Genomic DNA, 22,684 nt, shown 5'->3' on the forward strand with positions numbered 1-22,684 from the left:
TCTCCGTATGTAATACCTGGCGGGCAGGCTCCTCTCTCCCTATGTAATACCCCGCCCCCCCCCCCCTTACCTGCACTGCCTTATTTATAATGATGGCCGGACCATAAGAACAATGATGCACTTTGCCCCTCTGCCATTCTGTCTCGCCCCCCCCCCCCCCCCCCCCCTCACCGGGCAGAGGACCTGATACTGGGGGTCACCGGGCAGAGGACGACCTCATAATGGGGGGGGGGGCACCAGGCAGAGGACCCCATACCGGGAGGGGCACCGGGCAGAGGACCCCATACCGGGAGGGGCACCGGGCAGCATGCAGACATCAGGCGCCATGAACACTAAATCCTACAAACCAGGGCGCCATGACGCCTCCTCCCACAGACCATGTAACATGACAGGAATAAGGCCGCATTACACCAAGCTGCTGTCAGTTCAGAAAACGCCTCAGACCCTCAATGTAACCAGCGCCCGAGCCCTCACAGTACGCCGGCGCCTCACGTGACCTCGTCCCGCGCACCGCCGCCATCTTGTCGTAGCCCGGCACCGCCGCTCCCGCCGGGGACAGGAAGCGGGCTGTGTCCGCTCAGCTCCGCTCCCGATATCTGCCGCTCCCCGGAAGACGCTCGGCCTTTCTGTTCCGGTACCGCCGTCATGGCCGCCGTGTTCGACTTGGACCTGGAGACCGAGGAGAAGAGCGACGAGAACGAGCCGGTGAGGGGCGGGGCTAGGGCTGTAGAGGGGGCGGGGCAGGCCGCTCATTGGTGGGCTGTGTCTCTGGGGGTCCGGGGGGTCCTGGAGATTATAAACTGTGTTATTAGTTATATGTGTGACGTGTGCTGTCCCTGATATCGCAGACACATCGGGGACTGTTCACATTACAGTCTGCCGTGCTGCTTCTCCTCACACAGGAACCCAACCGGACCGACATATATTATATATCCAAAGTGACGCCTGCCGGACGGGCGTATACAGCGAGGCGCCTGCCGGACGGGGGGCGTATACAGCGAGGCGCCTGCCGGACGCGGGGCGTATACAGCGAGGCGCCTGCCGGACGGGGGGCGTATACAGCGAGGCGCCTGCCGGACGGGGGGCGTATAGAGCGAGGCGCCTGCCGGACGGGGGGCGTATAGAGCGAGGCGCCTGCCGGACGGGGGGCGTATACAGCGAGGCGCCTGCCGGACGGGGGGCGTATAGAGCGAGGCGCCTGCCGGACGGGGGGCGTATAGAGCGAGGCGCCTGCCGGACGGGGGGCGTATAGAGCGAGGCGCCTGCCGGACGGGGGGCGTATAGAGCGAGGCGCCTGCCGGACGGGGGGCGTATACAGCGAGGCGCCTGCCGGACGGGGGGCGTATAGAGCGAGGCGCCTGCCGGACGGGGGGCGTATAGAGCGAGGCGCCTGCCGGACGGGGGGCGTATAGAGCGAGGCGCCTGCCGGACGGGGGGGCGTATAGAGCGAGGCGCCTGCCGGACGGGGGGCGTATAGAGCGAGGCGCCTGCCGGACGGGGGGGCGTATAGAGCGAGGCGCCTGCCGGACGGGGGGCGTATAGAGCGAGGCGCCTGCCGGACGGGGGGGCGTATAGAGCGAGGCGCCTGCCGGACGGGGGGCGTATACAGCGAGGCGCCTGCCGGACGGGCGTATACAGCGAGGTGCCTGCCGGACTGGGGGGCGTATACAGCGAGGCGCCTGCGGGGCGTATAGAGCGAGGCGCCTGCCTGACGCGGGGCGTATAGAGCGAGGCGCCTGCCGAACGGGGGGCGTATACAGCGAGGCGCCTGCCGGACTGGGGGGCGTATACAGCGAGGCGCCTGCCGGACGGGGGGCGTATACAGCGAGGCGCCTGCCGGACGGGGGGCGTATACAGCGAGGCGCCTGCCGGACGGGGGGCGTATACAGCGAGGCGCCTGCCCGACGGGGGGCGTATACAGCGAGGCGCCTGCCGGACGGGGGGCGTATAGAGCGAGGCGCCTGCCGGACGGGGGGGCGTATACAGCGAGACCAGGATCGGACTTCCCCCGGGTGCCTTGGTGGGTGATCACTATGGTTGTATTGGGGGGGGAGATTATAGATCCCGGAGGTCCTGGTGTGTGGTCACTATGAGGGAGGGGTATTAGATCCTGGGGGTCCTGGTGGTGGTGGGGTATAGATCCTGGGGGTCCTGGTGGTGGGTGGTATAGATCCCGGGGGTCCTGGTGGGGGGTTGTAGATCTTGCTGAATCATCTTCTTGTCTCCTCCAGGATGAGGACTCTGAGGTGGCGGGCTTCTCGGACGTGTAAGTATGGCCGCCCCCTGTTACCCCCATCCTGTCCTGGTGCGGGGGTCCTGACTCCCGCTGTCTCTTAGGTCGGACTCTTCCTGCACGGAGTATGACCTTGCTGACAGCCGGATGTGCCCGGGGCAGGAGACCCTCTCCCCTCAATGCTTCCACATCCTGCGCGTGCTGGGCCGGGGCAGCTACGGGAAGGTGAGTGCCCGCACCCTGACGCCCCCCACCATGGACCATAGAGGAGTGTCCTGCTTGATGCCCCAGATACCCCTGTAGCGCCCACAGTGGTTCCATCTCATAAGGGTAATAAGATCGGAGCGATGCTGGAAGCAGTACTGAGTGATACCAAAGGGCGGTGTAGCAGTACTGAGTGATACCAAATGGCGGTGTAGCAGTACTGAGTGATACCAAAGGGCGGTGTAGCAGTACTGAGTGATACCAAAGGGCGGTGTAGCAGTACTGAGTGATACCAAAGGGCGGTGTAGCAGTACTGAGTGATACCAAAGGGCGGTGTAGCAGTACTGAGTGATACCAAAGGGCGGTGTAGCAGTACTGAGTGATACCAAAGGGCGGTGTAGCAGTACTGAGTGATACCATAGGGCGGTGTAGCAGTACTGAGTGATACCATAGGGCGGTGTAGCAGTACTGAGTGATACCATAGGGCGGTGTAGCAGTACTGAGTGATACCATAGGGCGGTGTAGCAGTACTGAGTGATACCATAGGGCGGTGTAGCAGTACTGAGTGATACCATAGGGCGGTGTAGCAGTACTGAGTGATACCATAGGGCGGTGTAGCAGTACTGAGTGATACCATAGGGCGGTGTAGCAGTACTGAGTGATACCATAGGGAGGTGTAGCAGTACTGAGTGATGCCATAGGGCGGTGTAGCAGTACTGAGTGATACCATAGGGCGGTGTAGCAGTACTGAGTGATACCATAGGGCGGTGTAGCAGTACTGAGTGATACCATAGGGCGGTGTAGCAGTACTGAGTGATACCATAGGGCGGTGTAGCAGTACTGAGTGATACCATAGGGCGGTGTAGCAGTACTGAGTGATACCATAGGGCGGTGTAGCAGTACTGAGTGATACCATAGGGCGGTGTAGCAGTATCAGGTGGTGATACCATAGGGCGGTGTAGCAGTATCAGGTGGTGATACCATAGGGCGGTATAGCCCCTCTTCCTCATGTTCCTTCTCTCTAGGTCTTCCAGGTGAAGAAGGTGACCGGATCCAATTCAGGAAGAATCTTTGCTATGAAGGTTTTACAGAAGGTGAAGATTCTGGATAAAAATACCGAGAAGCGGACAGGAGGGACCCCCAGACTGTGCCCACACCGATTATACCGCCATACAGTGCCCACACCGATTATACCGCCATACAGTGCCCACACCAATTATACCGCCATACAGTGCCCACACCAATTATACCGCCATACAGTGCCCACACTGATTATAGCCAAAAAAAACAGAAGGTTCAACAGCAACCCACAGATGCAGGGGCTTACCGTATATACTCCTCCCAGCGTACACACGGTAAACACCTGCTCTGTAGATATTAAATCTATCTACAGAGCAGGTGTTTACCGTGTGTACGCTGGGAGGAGTATATACGGTAAGCCCCTGCACCTGTGGGTTGCTGCTGCACCTTCTGTTTTTTTGTCTGTACTTAAGCCACAAGCAGCGTGCAACCTGCAGTGTGAACAGAGTCATAGATGTGCTGCCAATTTTTCCTTTTTTCTCACACCGATTATACAGCCATAAAGTCATGCTAAGGACACGGAACATGCGTCAGCCAAAGCGCAGCGTCCTGTGCGGGTGCAGCTCCCTGTAGAGCAGTGAGTGTTGTGCGGGTGCAGCCCCCTGTGTGGTGGTGAGTGTTGTGCTGGTGCGAAGTGGTGAGTGTTGTGAGGGTGCAGCCCCCTGTAGAGCGGTGAGTGCTGTGCGGGTGCGAAGTGGTGAGTGTTGTGAGGGTGCAGCCCCCTGTATGGTGGTGAGTGTTGTGCGGGTGCGGAGCGGTGAGTGTTGTGAGGGTGCAGCCCCCTGTGTGGTGGTGATTGTTGTGCTGGTGCAGCCCCCTGTATGGTGGTGAGTGTTGTGCGGGTGCGGAGCGGTGAGTGTTGTGAGGGTGTAGCCCCCTGTAGGGCGGTGAGTGTTATGTGGGTGCAGCCCCCCGTAGGGCGGTGAGTGTTGTGCTGGTGCAGCCCCCTGTATGGTGGTGAGTGTTGTACGGGTGCGGAGCGGTGAGTGTTGTGAGGGTGCAGCCCCCTGTAGGGCGGTGAGTGTTGTGAGGGTGCAGCCCCCTGTATGGCGGTGAGTGTTATGCGGGTGCAGCCCCCCGTAGGGCGGTGAGTGTTGTACTGGTGCAGACCCCTGTATGGCGGTGAATGTTGTACGGGTGCAGCCCCCTGTAGAGCGGTGAGTGTTGTGGGGGTGCAGCCCCCTGTATGGCGGTGAGTGTTGTGGGGGTACAGCCCCCTGTATGGCGGTGAGTGTTGTGCGGGTGCAGCCCCCCGTAGGGCGGTGAGTGTTGTGGGGGTACAGCCCCCTGTATGGCGGTCTTACCTGCGCTCCTCCCCCCATTATGTGACTTTGTCTTTCTTCAGGCACGGCTCATCTGTCACGCTAAGGACACGGAACATGCGACAGCCGAGCGCAGCGTCCTGGAGGCAGTCCGCCACCCCTTCATCGTAGACCTGATGTACGCCTTCCAGACGCATGGGAAGCTCTACCTGATCCTGGAGTGTCTGAGCGGTGAGTCCCCCCCCCCCCCCCCACACGTATACTGCTGGAACGAAAAACATAACGCAGGTGACCCAGCCTGGTATTTGGTCATGGTTTACTTCCTGTATACTGTCCTGGTCATGTGATCATACAGGTGTGCCGCTCTTCTATGTGCACGCCAACAAGCCGCGCATCTGTGTGATCACCTGACCAGGACACTCCTAATAATGACAGCAAGCAGAGGCGGGGGGAGCAATTACCTCCAGATCTGTAGCATAGCGGTGTTCAACCCATACCCCCCGTGTAGTTGTGGCGGTGTTCCCCCCGACCCCAGCCCCCCCCCCCCCTCCGTTGCGTTGTCTCCAGGAGCAGTGGGGCAGCTTTCCGACCTCCCATTGCCCTGGTAACTTCTATGTCGTCTTCTCTGCGGCAGGTGGGGAGCTGTTCCTGCACTTGGAGCGTGAGGGGATCTTCATGGAGGACACGGCCTGGTATGTGGCTCCGCCCCCTCTCCGTGCGGCCGTGGCACGGTAGCTTTGTTTCTGAGCCTTATTTTGTTGCCTAGCTTCTACTTGGCGGAAATCACCCTCGCTCTTGGCCACCTGCACTCCCTGGGGATCATCTACAGGGATCTGAAACCAGAGAACGTCATGCTGAGCGCACACGGTGAGTGTGTGTCGGTAACACAGCTGTGCCTCCTGCACCGCCGCTCTGTCATCCCCCCGTGTCCGGTCGCAACGCTGTCGATAACTTCTCTTCTGACTCTTTAGGTCACATCAAGCTTACGGACTTCGGGATGTGCAAGGAGTCGATTCACGGAGACAGTGTGACGCACACCTTCTGCGGGACGGTGGAGTATATGTACGCTCTCTCCTGTATACTGCCCGTTATAGTCTGTAGATTTTCCTTATCTCTAGCTTGCCGCCACCATCGATATACATCACATGATCGCAGCGGTCAGGCATCTCCAGTCAGGCACGTTAGCCGGCCGCTCTCTCTCTTTATCCCTGTATACACGTGCACGCTCATCCTAACTAAGGGCCCTATTACACAGGGCGATTATCGTGCAAATTATCGTTATATTGTTGAATTTAAACAATAAGTTTTGTGTAGATGCAGCAACAAAATCGAACGACTAACGAGAAATCGTTTGGAGCTGACACCAAAGTCATCGTTAATCGCTCGCTGTGATTCTGCGTTTGTTCACTCATTGTTCGCTGTGATTCCGCGTTCGTTCACTCATCGTTCGATGTGATTCTGCGTTCGTTCACTCATTGTTCGATGTGATTCCGCGTTCGTTCACTCATTGTTCGATGTGATTCCGCGTTAGTTCACTCATTGTTCGCTGTGATTCCGCGTTCGTTCACTCATTGTTCGCTGTGATTCCGCGTTCGTTCACTCATTGTTCGCTGTGATTCCGCGTTCGTTCACTCATTGTTCGCTGTGATTCCGCGTTCGTTCACTCATTGTTCGCTGTGATTCCGCGTTCGTTCACTCATTGTTCGATGTGATTCCGCGTTAGTTCACTCATTGTTCGCTGTGATTCCGCGTTAGTTCACTCATTGTTCGCTGTGATTCCGCGTTCGTTCACTCATTGTTCGTTGTGATTCTGCGTTCGTTCACTCATTGTTCGATGTGATTCCGCGTTAGTTCACTCATTGTTCGCTGTGATTCCGCGTTCGTTCACTTATTGTTCGCTGTGATTCCGCGTTCGTTCACTCATTGTTCGCTGTGATTCCGCGTTCGTTCACTCATTGTTCGCTGTGATTCCGCGTTCGTTCACTCATCGTTCGCTGTGATTCCGCGTTCGTTCACTCATCGTTCGCTGTGACTCCTCATCGTTCCGTCATTTGCTGGGATCAGATGGAGTAGACTGTCGTGAAAGATTTCCTATGGGTCCTAGTAGACAAAGCGATTTTCCAACGATTAACGATCTCAGACAACATGAAATCATCCCCCCAATTACCTGAAGCGGTAGTGGTTGCTTGCGGTTGTTCTTGCGGTCATCTTGTCCTCACTGATCGTTTGTTTCAGAGCGATTCCACCTATGGGACCGACCAGACAACGTGTTATTACACCGAATGATCTGTGAACGATCAGCAATGATTTTAGGTCTAATTCCAAACAAGCGATTAACGATTTTTTGTTAGTCATTGTTGCCTGCAATTATAGGGAAAGATTATCGTTTGAATCCGAAAGTTATAACTATTTTTCGAACGATAATTGTCCCTAAATGTGAGTGTGTCCGCAGTGGAGAGAGGTGAAAGACTCCTCTGGTGACGGCATATGCCCCCAAGAACAAAGAAGATTTGATATCCAGCATGCCCGATCCCGAAACGCGTGACTGGTTTGATCCCCTGGCCGGCACACAAGGGGTTAAGGCTGGCGCAGCGCCTTCTCGTTCACCATGGCTCGCCTTTCCCATCTTCCTCCAGGGCTCCAGAGATTGTGGCACACAAGGGATACAACCGTGCGGTGGACTGGTGGAGCCTGGGCATCCTGCTCTACGACATGCTGACCGGCTCCGTGAGTGACGCTCTCCATATTTTGTGTTTATCGAGCTCGAATCCTGACAACTTATTGTTACGTTTGTTGTAACGTGATCAGATAACTTTGTTGCTTTAGGTTATTACAGTTTTTGCTGTTATCAGTATATTATAGTATGTAGTGGCTTTTTTTTGTTATTACTTTTATTTACTTTTTATAATCCCAGTAAAGAAATACAATGTTATAATGTACGAGCGATAAACTCCAGATGGATCGGTCACCATGACACAGTCTGTTCTCACATAGAAGCTTTATGTACTTGGGAGTCCTTACTAGGTTTTTCTTTAGTGTGCGGTATAACACAACTCCTGTGTCTCCACTATGCGGTATAAAATAAACTCGTGTCTCCACTGTGTGGTATGATACGGCTTTCATGTCTCTGCTGTGCGGTGTGATTTAGATCCCATGTCTCTGCTGTGCGGTGTGATGTGGCTCCCATGTCTCTGCTGTGCGGTGTGATGTGGCTCCCATGTCTCTGCTGTGCAGTATAACACCAGCTCCCATGTCTCTGCTGTGCGGTGTGATGTGGCTCCCATGTCTCTGCTGTGCGGTGTGATGTGGCTCCCATGTCTCTGCTGTGCGGTGTGATGTGGCTCCCATGTCTCTGCTGTGCGGTATAACACCGGCTCCCATGTCTCTGCTGTGCAGTATAACACCGGCTCCCATGTCTCTGCTGTGCAGTATAACACCGGCTCCCATGTCTCTGCTGTGCGGTGTGATGTGGCTCCCATGTCTCTGCTGTGCAGTGTAACACCGGCTCCCATGTCTCTGCTGTGCAGTATAACACCGGCTCCCATGTCTCTGCTGTGCAGTATAACACCGGCTCCCATGTCTCTGCTGTGCGGTATAACACCGGCTCCCATGTCTCTGCTGTGCGGTATAACACCGGCTCCCATGTCTCTGCTGTGCAGTATAACACCGGCTTCCATGTCTCTGCTGTGCGGTATAACACCAGCTCCCATGTCTCTGCTGTGCGGTATAACACCGGCTCCCATGTCTCTGCTGTGCGGTGTGATGTGGCTCCCATGTCTCTGCTGTGCAGTGTAACACCGGCTCCCATGTCTCTGCTGTGCAGTATAACACCGGCTCCCATGTCTCTGCTGTGCAGTATAACACCGGCTCCCATGTCTCTGCTGTGCAGTATAACACCGGCTCCCATGTCTCTGCTGTGCGGTATAACACCGGCTTCCATGTCTCTGCTGTGCGGTATAACACCGGCTCCCATGTCTCTGCTGTGCGGTATAACACCGGCTCCCATGTCTCTGCTGTGCGGTGTGATGTGGCTCCCATGTCTCTGCTGTGCAGTGTAACACCGGCTCCCATGTCTCTGCTGTGCAGTATAACACCGGCTCCCATGTCTCTGCTGTGCAGTATAACACCGGCTCCCATGTCTCTGCTGTGCAGTATAACACCGGCTCCCATGTCTCTGCTGTGCAGTATAACACCGGCTCCCATGTCTCTGCTGTGCGGTGGAACACCGGCTCCCATGTCTCTGCTGTGCGGTGTGATGTGGCTCCCATGTCTCTGCTGTGCGGTATAACGCGGCTCTCATGTCTCTGCTGTGCGGTGTGATGTGGCTCCCATGTCTCTGCTGTGCGGTATAACGCGGCTCTCATGTCTCTGCTGTGCGGTGTGATGTGGCTCCCATGTCTCTGCTGTGCGGTGTGATGTGGCTCCCATGTCTCTGCTGTGCGGTGTGATGTGGCTCCCATGCCTCTGCTGTGCGGTGTGATGTGGCTCCCATGTCTCTGCTGTGCGGTGTGATGTGGCTCCCATGTCTCTGCTGTGCGGTATAACGCGGCTCCCATGTCTCTGCTGTGCAGTATAACACCGGCTCCCATGTCTCTGCTGTGCGGTGTGATGTGGCTCCCATGTCTCTGTCTCTGCTGTGCGGTATAACGCGGCTCCCATGTCTCTGCTGTGCGGTGTGATGTGGCTCCCATGTCTCTGCTGTGCGGTATAACGCGGCTCTCATGTCTCTGCTGTGCGGTGTGATGTGGCTCCCATGTCTCTGCTGTGCGGTATAACGCGGCTCTCATGTCTCTGCTGTGCGGTGTGATGTGGCTCCCATGTCTCTGCTGTGCGGTATAACGCGGCTCCCATGTCTCTGCTGTGCAGTATAACACCGGCTCCCATGTCTCTGCTGTGCAGTATAACACCGGCTCCCATGTCTCTGCTGTGCAGTATAACACCGGCTCCCATGTCTCTGCTGTGCAGTATAACACCGGCTCTCATGTCTCTGCTGTGCGGTGTGATGTGGCTCCCATGTCTCTGCTGTGCGGTGGAACACCGGCTCCCATGTCTCTGCTGTGCGGTATAACGCGGCTCCCATGTCTCTGCCGTGCAGTATAACACCGGCTCTCATGTCTCTGCTGTGCGGTGGAACACCGGCTCCCATGTCTCTGCTGTGCGGTATAACGCGGCTCCCATGTCTCTGCTGTGCGGTATATCGCGGCTCCCATGTCTCTGCTGTGCGGTGTGATGTGGCTCCCATGTCTCTGTCTCTGCTGTTCGGTATATCAAGGCTCCCATGTCTCTGCTGTGCGGTGTGATGTGGCTCCCATGTCTCTGTCTCTGCTGTTCGGTATATCAAGGCTCCCATGTCTCTGCTGTGCGGTATAACGCGGCTCTCATGTCTCTGCTGTGCGGTGTGATGTGGCTCCCATGTCTCTGTCTCTGCTGTGCGGTATATCGCGGCTCCCATGTCTCTGCTGTGCGGTGTGATGTGGCTCCCATGTCTCTGTCTCTGCTGTTCGGTATATCAAGGCTCCCATGTCTCTGCTGTGCGGTATAACGCGGCTCTCATGTCTCTGCTGTGCGGTGTGATGTGGCTCCTAGGGATGGTCCGAACCTGCCGAGGTTCGGGTTCGTATGAACCCGAACGCTCGGCAGCAGATTCCCGCTGTCTGCCCGCTCCGTGGAGCGGGCGGATCCAGAGGGAGTAACGCCTGGAAAACTGGGATACAGCCTATGGCTATGGCTGTATCCCAGTTTTCCAGGCGGTCCTCCCGCTGGATCCGCCTGCTCCACGGAGCGGGCAGACAGCGCGAATCATTACCGAGGGTTCGGGTTAGTACGAAACCGAACTCTGTTCGGACCATCCCTAGTGGGTCCATCCCGGACCATCCCTGCTGTGCGGTATAACACGGCTCCCATGTCTCTGCTGTGCGGTATAACACCGGCTCCCATGTCTCTGCTGTGCAGTATAACACCGGCTCCCATGTCTCTGCTGTGCAGTATAACACCGGCTCCCATGTCTCTGCTGTGCAGTATAACACCGGCTCCCATGTCTCTGCTGTGCAGTATAACACCGGCTCCCATGTCTCTGCTGTGCAGTATAACACCGGCTCCCATGTCTCTGCTGTGCGGTATAACACCGGCTCCCATGTCTCTGCTGTGCGGTATAACACCGGCTCCCATGTCTCTGCTGTGCAGTATAACACCGGCTCCCATGTCTCTGCTGTGCAGTATAACACCGGCTCCCATGTCTCTGCTGTGCGGTATAACACCGGCTCCCATGTCTCTGCTGTGCGGTATAACACCGGCTCCCATGTCTCTGCTATGCGGTATAACACCGGCTCCCATGTCTCTGCTGTGCGGTATAACACGGCTCCCATGTCTCTGCTGTGCGGTATAACGCGGTTCTCATGTCTCTGCTGTGCGGTATAACACGGCTCCCATGTCTCTGCTGTGCGGTATATCACGGCTCCCATGTCTCTGCTGTGTGGTATAACGCGGCTCCCGTGTCTCTGCTGTGCGGTATAACACCGGCTCCCATGTCTCTGCTGTGCGGTATAACACGGCCCCCATGTCTCTGCTGTGCGGTATAACGCGGCTCTCATGTCTCTGCTGTGCGGTATAACACGGCTCCCATGTCTCTGCTGTGCGGTATAACGCGGCTCCCATGTCTCTGCTGTGCGGTGTGATGTGGCTCCCATGTCTCTGCTGTGTGATGCAGATTCCATGTCACTCAGTGTGCGTTGTAACGCGGCTCTTATACCTCTGGTGCGCGGTGTAACGCGGCTCTTATACCTCTGGTGCGCGGTATTATTTGGCTGTGGTGTCTCTGTTGTGCGATGTGATTTGGCTCCCATGTCTCTGTCTCTGCTGTGCGGTGTAACACGGCTCCCATGTCTCTGCTGTGCGGTGAGATGCAGATGCCATGTCACTCGGTGTGCGGTGTAACTCGGCTCTTATAACTCTGGTGCGCGGTATTACTCAGCTGTCACATGTTCGTCTTTTTTTGTCCCATCTTCTCCTGTATTTCCAGCCTCCCTTTACAGGAAACAACCGGAAGAAGATCATTGACAGGATCCTGAAGGGGAAGCCATCTTTCCCGCCGTATCTTACCCCAGACGCCAGCGACCTCCTAAAGAAGGTGACGTATCCCATCCTCCCTGCTTCTCCCGTTATCTTCTTCCTTCCTCTCGCCTTTCATCCGCCATTGTTTTCTTCCAGCTCCTGAAGAAGAATCCGGCTCAGAGGCTGGGGTCTGGACAGGCTGACGTTGCGGACATTCAGGTGCCGGTGGTCGCTCCTCGGTCATCTTCTCGGCTCTCTGAGGTTGGAGATGTCACTTCATGTAGTGTCTTTTGTTCCTTTTATTACAGAAGCATCGGTTCTTCAGACACATCCACTGGGAGGATCTTCTGCAGTGTAAACTAGAGCCACCATACAAGCCCAACCTGGTAAGTATACGGAGGGGGAGGGGGGCAGGGGGTGGGATGAGCGGTGCTAGGGGGGTAGGCGGCAAGCAGGCCAGTCCAAAGAGCAGAGCCGGAGAGGGGCAGGGGGTTCTGAAGAGCGGAGCCAAGGGGGCAGCAGGCCAGTCTGAGGAGCAGAGATGGGGGGGGGGGGGTAGGGGGCATCTGACGGAAGTTGGGGAGGAGGCGGGTAGGGGGCAAGCAGACCAGTCTGAGGAACGGAGCTGGAGAGGGGCAGGCCGGTCTGAGAGGCAGAGCCAGCGGATGGGGGGGGGGGAGAAATAGGGGCCATGCGTACCAGCCTATGGAGATGGAGGGGAGCGGGGGTGGCAGGAGGGTCTGATGAGCGGTGCTGGATGTATAGCCGTGATGAAGGGCAATGTGGTGGGCGTGTCCTCTGCGTGTCCCGCCCTCTTATAGTCAGCACTACATATACTGGCCCAGGAGGTGGGGGGAGTTTAGTTTGCAGGATGGATGATGGCCAGTATCGGTGTTTCTTGCAGCTTTCTGAGGACGATGCCAGTCACTTTGGAACTCACTTCACCAGACAGACTCCTATAGACAGTCCTGACGCCGGCATCAGTGAGAGCGCCAACCAGGCCTTCTTGGTAGGTGATGGCTCATGTGGTTGAGCGATTGTCATGTATTATTGTCGTCTTATTGTTTTTTCTCCTCTCCGTGGCTTTAGGGTTTCACGTACATCGCGCCATCGGTTCTGGACAGTCTCCGCGAGGTCTTCAGCTTCCAGTCGTGGCATCAGTCACCCCGACCCCTACCACAGAGGTGCGTCCTGGCCTCTCTCTTTTAGTGATGTGGTGGTCGCGTGTGTTGTGCATTGTGGTGGGAGGGATCTTGTGAAAATTCCCTTCTTTTTTGTGTTCCTATGTGTTACAGTTCCTATGCGTCCATGGTAACAGACTACAAACTAAGCCTGTGTAGTCAGAGTATGCCATCACAGGTATTCAGTCCTTGTATCTGATTAAATACATGTATGTAGGACGTGGGTGGTGTGTGTAATCTGTAACCATGGAGACACATAGCTCTGCAGAGGAGCTGGAGACAATGTAATCAGGATGAGGTCGTGAAGGACTGGACCATATGTTCCTGAGGCCATTAACTATCAGTGGGGGGTGGTCAGACATTGTGGGGGGGGGCATATCCCAGTAGTCAGCCCCTTTAAGGAGATGAATGTGATGTGTGGCCGCTCACTTCCTTCCTGGGGGGCTGGGACGCTGACGCTGCACGTTCTGTCTTACAATACGTTTCCACCCACGTCCCCAGTGTGGTCCTCGCTGTCTGCTGCCGCCTGTACAATGCTGGCGGTGCTGTACGGCTTCCTGCGCTAACCTTCTTAGCATCCTGTTGTGGTTTATGTGTTTGTAGCATATTCATATTTTGTATTCTATCTATCTCCTATCTATCTATCGATCTATCTATCGATCTATCTATCCATCTCCTATGTATCTATCTATCTCCTATCTATTAGAGATGAGCGAATTGGGTTCGAGTCGATCCGAACCCGAACGTTCGGTATTTCATTAGCTGGGGCTGCTGAACTTGGATAAAGCTCTAAGGTTGTCTGGAAAACATGGAAACAGCCAATGACTATATCCATGATTTCCACATAGCCTTAGGGCTTTATCCAACTTCAGCAGCCACCGCTAATCAAATACTGAACACTCGAGCATGCTCGAGGTTCGCTCATCTCATCTATCTCCTATCTATCTATCTATCTCCCCTGTAGGAATATAAACGCAGCACTCAGAAACGAAAATAAATAGTGCCAAGCAGTGTGTCCGTATGTGACCAAACCGGCTTGAACTAAATATAGAAGGTCACCGCAGGACTTCAATAAGGTTCAATGTGATTTTTTGAGCTCACTGCCTGGGTGAAATAATCACATTGAACCTTATTGAAGTGCTGCGGTGACCTTCTATATTTCTCTCTCTCCTATCTATCTCTCTATCTGTTCTGCATTGATAAGTAATATGCTATTTCTGGTGCAGTCATTTACCTTATTAATTACATTGTGACACCCAGGGCGGCTCACAGAGGGTTAATCCGACTTCTCATTTCCTACTACCAGAAGAACATATAGCACAGTTTAGGTGATTTAACACTCAGTTATGCTAATAACCATGGTGGTACAGCCCCCCCTACACACACACACTGCTATAAACACCCCCAGAAACCACCACACGCTGTGGGGTATGCTACTATACTATACTTAATTTACATTTGTGCCGTCTTGGGAATGAAGAAGAAATCTCAGTAAGAAAGTTTGAACTTTCCATTTCGTCCCTTTGGCGGCACACAGAGGGATATAAGCAGCAGTGAAAAAAAATGGGGGGGAATTTAGGAAATCTCCAATCTCCTTACACGCCTGCTGGAGGACGCCTCTCCATTAGGCAGGAGATCCAGCATTTAGTTCTTTACAGACGCCCTGGCCGGAGATGTCCAGGAAGGCGCTCTGCAGGTCTGGTTGAGGGAGACTTGGGCTAACTCTGCTGGACTCGTTCTCTGCTGAGAAAATCTCCATGAATGATGAGGACCCGCTTATGTGAACTGTATGGAGATCGCGGAGATGAACCTCTGCCCAGGACATCAGCCTGTTCCATCTTCCATCAACTGCGACAATCTTGTTCCACCCTGTTTCTTTACATAAAAGACCGCTGGCAGGTTGTCCCACTGAATCAGAAAGCTGCGGTGGCGGACCAGAGGAAGAAAGTAACACCGGCTAGGCACATCGCATACTGTTCATTGCAATTGGATGAGTACCAGGTCTTCAGTCTGGACCAGTTTCTTTGCACCCACCTACTATCCAGGTAAGCCCCCCTAACCGACTGCTGACGCGTCTGTGGTCAGAATCAGACTAGGGATGCTGGACAGTGATTTCCCTAAACAGACCTTGTCCGCGCAAGCTCATACTCAGTTTCACTGTCCAGTCCCCACGGCCTTCTGTTGCACTGGGTAAGGCCAGTGCAACGTCCTCAGGTGAGCCTGAGCCCAGGGAACAGTGTCCAGCTCTGTCATGAGCCCCAGTAAACTCAGGACTGAGTGTACCATTGCCTCTGGTCCTGAAAGTGAGCAAGAGACTTCTGACGTAAGATTCCGGGTCCTCTGGTCCGGCAGACATAACCATGGAGTCGATGATGAATCCTAGAAACTTTCAGATCCTAGCAGGAGAAAAGAAAGACTTCTGAACTTTGAGGATAAAACGTCCATATCTGAAGTTCTTAGGGTTGACTGGATGTCTTACGAGTTTTCCCGAGATATCGTCTTGACAAAACAGTCATCCAGATATGTGCCAGAACGACTGCCACCTTGGGGAAGGGGGGGGGGGGGTGCAGAAGAGAGGTCAAGTGGGAGATAGGGGAATTGGTAGTGTGCCGTTCAACCCTTCGCTAGCTACTACTGGATGGATTTCATCTTGAACCATTATTTCACCAAGAATGAACTCGGCAAGGTGAGGCCTCCAGGACCCTTTTTTTTTTTTTTTTTTTTTTTTAAATGGCGAATCCACTTAGATAAAGTAGTACCTCTTCCAAGGCTTCCTTTAACACAAAGGGGGACATTTATTTAGTCCAACGTTTTCTGCGCCAGACTTAAAAATGTCCCCGCCTCTACATAAATCCTGTGCGCACGGCAGGAATCCTAGAGCTGGAGTAGGTTTCCTGCGTATTTTTTTGGCGAAACTAAAGATGAATTGCGTGGGCTCTGAGTCCGCACCCCCCGTACCGCCCCCTCCACACCACCTCCCTGCCCCCCTGGCGTACCCGGCGGAAAGTGCCTATTTGCGAATATTTTATTTGCAAAACGGACGAAAAAATAAAATACGCCGCTTAATACATGTCCCAAAGTCTTTGAGACCGAAGACGTGAGGGCCCCTGTGATTGTGAAAAATGGTTTTTGGAGAGACTTCCAGGGAGAAGTTCTTGCTATCTACAGACAGGACCTTGGAGTCTGATGAGGTTAGACACCAGACTGCAGCAAGCCAAGACCGCCTGCCCCCACCACAGGGTTGGCGTCAGAAACTCAGCCTTTGCCACCCACTGAAGTCGGCTTCTTTTTGAAGGAAGGGGCAGAATCATCCTAGAATTTTGCTCTTTGCTGCTTTGATTTCTGCAGAAAATTTCTCCTATAGGCTTGGGACCTCCGAAAAGGCCTGCCTTGGGGACGAAACCTCGGCTATTTGGCTGGCTGAGGAAACGGCACCTTCTTAATCAACCTTGGGAGAGAACTCCCATGCCAGGATCCAGCCTATTCACAGCCTTAAACCGAGAGCCCAAGTCTGCCTTTTTCTCCTGTTTTGCCCATTTGGAGTGCATAAGAGTCTAGGAGCGGTTGACCCTTCAGAAGGTCAGAAGAACTAGGTTCGCCCTCCACAATCATTAACATCTTTAACTAGAGCAGAGGTATGATGGTTGTGGAAGAAGTAGGGCTGGGCGGTATACCGCAAAAATACCGATACCGTCACTGGCGTCGGTTAACCGACCTCAACTTTACCAGGACGGTATCTGCGGTATTTTTCCTCCCCTCACCCAGCGGCCGCATGCTCTGCTCCACTCAGGCTTCCTCGCGTCCCTCTTCCTCCGCTGCCTGGCCTGGGTAAAACTATTCTGCTGTCTGGGGGGGGGGGGGGGTGCGCCATGTGTGACGCTCGGCTCAGGACACTGATAACAGTGCTGCTGGGGGTAAAGAAGAAGGCTGGAGATCCGACAGGCTGTTTCCAGGTAGCAGCTCCCCCTCCAGTGTGCGCTCATCGCTGCTGCCGGACGGCTCTGGAAGCTGCACTCACAGCGAGCCGTGGCCCCCCCTCTCCCTCACATACAGCGGCTGCAGGGGGTCAGGTATAGGTCAGCACATCCTCCCTCCACCGGGCACCGCACTCTGTCCCGCGCAGGAATCCTCGGCGCCCGTTATCATTTGTCAGTGTTGGAAGCAGCCGTGTGCGACGCTCTGCCCGGGACACTGACAGCAGATATATGTGACAGGGAGGATTCCTGTGCGGGAGAGAGAGAGCGGTGCCCGGGGGAGCAAGGAGGTGCCGACCCCATACCTGACCCCAACTGTATGTGCTGGGGGGGGGGGTCAGGGCAGAACAGCAGGTAAAATAGATAGATTGATATGAGAGAAATTAGATTATAGATAGATAGATAGATAGATAGATAGGGAGATAGATATGTCTCATATATCTATCTCTTATCTATCTATCTCTCCATCCATCCCTCCATCTCCTATCTATCTAGTATCTACTATCTGTATATCATCTATCTCCTATCTATATATCATCTATCTCCTATCTATATAAAATCTATCTATCTATATTAGATCGATAGATTATATATAGATAGGAGATAAAGATATGAGAGAGGAGATATATTATAGATAGAAGATATACAGATCGTAGATAGATACAAGATAGACAGATAGGACTTCTATCGATATACTGTATAATCTATCTATAATATATCTCCTCTCTCTAATATCTATCGATCGTTGATCGATAGATAGCTATAGCAAACAATATAGGCAGCACTGTGGGTGCCAGCAGACAAATCCTAGACCTTGGATCAAATCAGCTAGTAAAAAATACTCTGCAGCACTCTGATGGTAGTACAAATGTGGAAATGTGGATTTATTCCATAAAATGATGTGCAGCAAACTTTATAAGTAAACCACAGGGTTCTGGCATCTCCTATGTCTCCTAAGTGCCACTTGAAAATGGCATAGGAGACGCCGAAACGTCGTGTTTCAAATGGGTGTGGTTTTCAAAAGGGGGCGTGTCAATTATCGCTCAATTTATCGTTACCGCGGCAATATGTACGATAAACCGCGATATTAATTTAGGCCATTATCGCCCAGCCCTAGGAAGAAGTATAAGTAACCTGGCACACACTAGTCCAGGGACCACAGAGGATGATTGGGAACCTCAGAGGAGCCACAGCCAGACCAAATCACTCAGGCCGTATTCAAATGTCCAGTGTTTTTCATGGAGGGTGATTTTTTCCGCTCCGTGAAAAACACTGAGCGTCTATTCATTGCATCCGTGTGCTGGGTTGGGAGCGGGCGAGATGGGAGCCAGGAGCGAGTGAAAGCATTGGGGGAGATGGGAGCCAGGAGCGGGGGGAGGCATCCGTGACGCCATCTGCACTATGACCTGTCCTATTTTTTTGCGGCAAGGATCACGGCACGGATGGTGTGAATGCCCACGTAGGATTTCATGGGCTCTAAAATTGTCCGTGGTCGTGAATCTGCAACCACTGACAATTTTACGGGATGTGTGAATAAGGGCCCTATTCCACCGGACAATTATCGTTTGCATAATCGTTAACGATTAACGATCTCAAACGACCACTATTGCAAAAGACCTGAAAACGTTTACTCATTTCCATGGAACAATAATCGTTACTTATTATCGTGTTTGCGGCAGATTTTTCTTCGCTATTTCTTCGCTTTTGCATTTGTATCTACTGTGAACGACCGAACAACGTCTTATTCAATGCGAACGATTTGCAAACGAGCAACGATGAAAATAGGTCCAGGTCTTATAAAGCGAACGATTTCTCGTTCGGTCGTTAATCGTTAACTGCATTTCAACCGAACTATTATCGTTTAGATTTGAACGATTTAACGATAATCTGAACGATAATCGTCCGGTGGAATAGGGCCCTAAGGCTTCACTGAGGGCACCAAACTCTGGCAGAGCCAGAAGGAGAATCTCCCTTACAGCTGGAGCCGGACCCACCTGAACAGCACGGTAAGAACAACTGAGGGGTGGCTGGCCAAGAAACCCCCGGTATGCCAGAAGAACAGAGTAAGGCTTGTTGTGGTTTCTGTAGGTGTTTATAGCGTAGCTGGGGGAAATAGAAATTGGATTAACCCTCTGTGTTCTGAAATAGGGATGATATAGAAAACACAGTACAGTACCTGCCACTTCCATGTTAGTTAAAAAGGATGTACCATTAGGTACATCCTCTTTAATCTGAACCCACGGATCGAACGGCGCAGTCACAGGGAAGCCAGTGCCGCTGTCCGTTTTTCGGACCGCGGCCCCGTTCCCGTGCACGGCGCCATTCTATGCACGGTAACTGGCCGGTGCTCAAGCACTGGAGGTAGGCCGGCCCGCCCCCAGTGGGAGGGAATTCCCTCCCCTGTATGAGGCGGCTCCTTTAGAATCAATGGAGCCGCGTCATACAGGGGAGGGAATTCCCTCCCACTGGGGGCGGGCCGGCCTACCTCCAGTGCTTGAGCACCGGCTTCCCCGTGACTGCGCCGTTCGATCCGTGGGTTCAGATTAAAGAGGATGTACCTGGTGGTACATCCTCTTTAATGACATCCGGCTTTAATCCCGTCTCGCCCCATGCTGGCAATGTCTGCTGGGAGTGGCCAAGTCGAGTAGGTGTTCTGGTGTTTCAGTAATCCCTCCTCTTTGATGGGTCCAGTGTTCCCTGATGTCATTTTTTTTGCTCTGAAATCCTGTACACGTGGCCATTATGCAAAGCAGGAAAAGTAACCGCACTATGCTGCCCTATGGGATTGCAGGCCACAGGTGCAGGAGTTCATTGCAGGAAAGTGGAACCCATCACAGCAGACACTGGCAACATTGGAGAAGACGGCATTACTGATGGTTTCCTCATATGTCCAGTACATTTCCCAGTAGTATTATTGGTTCGGTCTGTATTACTCCTTCTTGTATAGTGCATGTATGGCAGTACGCAGCAAATCCTAGAGACTAATGCGCTATGTGACTCATTCATTGCAGTCCTGGAAGTCTCCCATCTGTCCCAGAGAACGAGATCAAGTCCCCGGAATCCTCTCAGCCGCTTCCTATTTCATCTAGAGGGCGGAAAACTAAAGGGCGACGAGGTGTATGATTCAGACCGACCTCCGAACCCAACACTGAGATGAGCCAGCGACTTGTACGTAACACTACGCGATGAGCACAGCGGCAGCTGGAGACGCCTCCTAACTCTGTGTAAGAGCTCTCAGGGAAATATACAGCACAAAGAAGACCCGTCTCCTGCCCTGGCCCTGTCTCCCTCCCTGACCCGTCTCCTGCACCACTATGGGAGCATCTTTTCCTCTGTTGCTCCTTGGTTATTCCTCCTGGAAATATATGAATATCAATGGCCCTTGCAGGAAGCCCTTGCGTGTTGTCATTTACTGGCTTCACCTGTTGGTTGACCTATGACCCTGGAGCAGATCGTAACTCTTTATACACTATGGCGGGATGTCACATAGGTGATGATGTGCACAGCAGAGGGGGTTACGTCACTCAGTCACACCAGAGCTATAGCACCTATTATATATACTTACCTGTAGTGATGGCCGGGGCAGAGAGGTTGCTTCTCTTTTGCCGTAATCCGATAAGAAGGTCTATCCTGTCAATGAGATTCTGTTGCTATGTGCAGGGTGTTATGGTCCCACGTGGTCCCTATTTATATACACACTGTGATTGTGCTCACATAAACCAACATGTGATCGCACCTTCCTCTCACGATCCATCATGGTATAAGGCAGTGATATATAGATATCAGACGCGCAGAGGTAACGTGTTTCAGACCTGTTCCGGACACACACAGCGGGTTCTATACTAAGTCTGAAGCTTCACGTGGCGCTATAGACTAAAGGTGGAGACAGATGCCAGTGTGCTGCTGGCCAAGCTGCTGCTGAAGAAGCCATTTATTTATTTATAATCTCAAAGTAACACGATTATAACCCACGAGTCCTTGACCCACGGGTATCTTATCGCAATGTGTTAGAAATAAGGTATTGGAAAGAAAGAAAAGGTGACGATGACATGGAAGGATCATTTCTCTTATTATTCGCCATAGATTGTGATGCTCTCAGTTCATGGGCATTACTTGGTATCGCAGCTCAGATTTGTTCACCTAAATAGACCTGCACAGTACCTGACCCAGCCTATAGACATGACTGGCGCTGTTTACCAGAAAAAAAAACCAGACCCCTTTATCTTCTCCTGGATGCCCCCTTTAAAAGGAAACTTCAAACAGAATTGGGGCCAGGTTCACATGAGGCTTTCTGTGTCTGTATTATTAGGTTGTTGGACCCTGTCGGACCAGAACTTGTGGCTGTAATACAGAGGCAGAAATACAGCCATGTGAAACTCGCCTAAAGTCTCAGTGAGTTCCATTAAGGAGACTTGCGTGTCGCTCTCTCCATGTTCTTTTTCTTGATCTCCGGACATCAGACTGGGGCTGAACCAGTTACAGAGTGAACCATAACCCCTGATGTAATCACTTGGCCTGTACCACACGGGGTCGGCAGCGGGCGGGGGGCACCAGATCATGCTGTGCTGTGCTGAAACCTCATGGAACAGAGAGCAAAGAACAAAGAGAAGAGAAACTGTAAATCTAAGATTCAAGATGGCGTCTGTAGAGAAGACAACTGCAGGAAATGAAGCCTAGTAAATATGGACAAAGTTTGGACTGTGACCGATAGGCCCGGGGCACTGGTGGAAAGTTGTCTTCCTGCCGAAGTCGTCTTTAACTCCTAACCTCACTGTGACCAACAAAGCTTCTCCTCCGATATCTGACACCGTGAGAAAGGGGAAGAAGCAGCAATTACTGACAGTGTTACAGCCAGCTGGCACCATGAAGTGTTCTGCATTCTGAGAGGAAATAAAATCTATTAAGTTCAATCATTTTTCCTGTGTTTTGTATATTTTTAATTCTTTTTTTTTTTCACATCAAATTCTTTAAGGGAGGGAAAGGGGGTCAGCTAATTACTGTCTACAGCGCATGACCAAAGTCTTCAGAGCTGCATTACTATCTACAGTGCATAACATGAGTCTATAGACCTGTATTACTATCTACAGCACATGACCTGGGCCTACGGAGCTGCATTACTATCTACAGCGCATGACCTGAGTCTATAGACCCGTATTACTATCTACAGCGCATGATGTGGGCCTACAGAGCTGCATTACTATCTACAGCGCATGACTCAAATCTTTGGAGCTGCATTGCTATCTACAACACATGACCCGAGTCTACAGAGGTGCATTGCTATCTACAGCGCATGAGTCTACAGAGGGGCATAATCTGGAGGAAAGACATAATAAGCGACATGGACACAATCTCAGTGCCTGAAAGTGATAAGACTAGGGCGATGGAATATCCTACATTCTGCTGATCCTCTGATAGGTTGTGAGAATAAACTGAGGGAATTTGCTAACTAACCTGCACCAAGTTTCTTACAGTCACCAATGTTACAAAGTTTTACTCTTTAGACCCTCACTAGTGACTTAATAATAGTAAATAATAAAGTAGGAAGGGGCGTGGCCTCCAGGAGAACCAACTGATTTTTTGTAAAAATTATTTTTTTAATGTGAAATCTGATTTTATTAAAGATTTTGTGATAAGAAAAAGAAGCAGAACAAATACAGCCGAACATGTGAGCTGCATTGCGTAGTATACAAAACCAACTGC

At 52.7% G+C, this 22,684-nt stretch overlaps 1 protein-coding gene across 1 annotated transcript; it reads left to right on the forward strand.

Annotated features, from left to right (window-relative positions):
- The first annotated feature begins 596 nt into the window (after positions 1 to 596).
- On the forward strand, positions 597 to 21,894 carry RPS6KB2 (ribosomal protein S6 kinase B2). Its single transcript, XM_069979588.1, has 15 exons — positions 597 to 705; positions 2,232 to 2,266; positions 2,338 to 2,458; positions 3,463 to 3,531; positions 4,863 to 5,010; positions 5,414 to 5,471; positions 5,546 to 5,646; positions 5,751 to 5,841; positions 7,416 to 7,506; positions 11,798 to 11,905; positions 11,986 to 12,048; positions 12,138 to 12,215; positions 12,734 to 12,838; positions 12,919 to 13,013; positions 19,996 to 21,894. The coding sequence occupies exons 1-15, from the start codon at positions 646 to 648 to the stop codon at positions 20,105 to 20,107; spliced, it is 1,335 nt and encodes a 444-aa protein (XP_069835689.1). The 5' UTR covers positions 597 to 645; the 3' UTR covers positions 20,108 to 21,894.
- Positions 21,895 to 22,684: the final 790 nt, after the last annotated feature.

This window comes from Dendropsophus ebraccatus, chromosome 8, assembly GCF_027789765.1.
Source record: "Dendropsophus ebraccatus isolate aDenEbr1 chromosome 8, aDenEbr1.pat, whole genome shotgun sequence".
Lineage (NCBI taxonomy): Eukaryota > Metazoa > Chordata > Amphibia > Anura > Hylidae > Dendropsophus > Dendropsophus ebraccatus.

What these genes read in the sequence shown, in the direction of transcription:
- RPS6KB2 (XM_069979588.1), top strand. Translation starts at nt 646, where the DNA reads ATGGCCGCCGTGTTCGACTTGGACCTGGAGACCGAGGAGAAGAGCGAC. An exon ending in AGAGCGACGAGAACGAGCCG is followed by an intron (nt 706 to 2,231) that starts GTGAGGGGCGGG and finishes TGTCTCCTCCAG; the next exon opens with GATGAGGACTCTGAGGTGGC. An exon ending in CGTCATGCTGAGCGCACACG is followed by an intron (nt 5,647 to 5,750) that starts GTGAGTGTGTGT and finishes CTGACTCTTTAG; the next exon opens with GTCACATCAAGCTTACGGAC.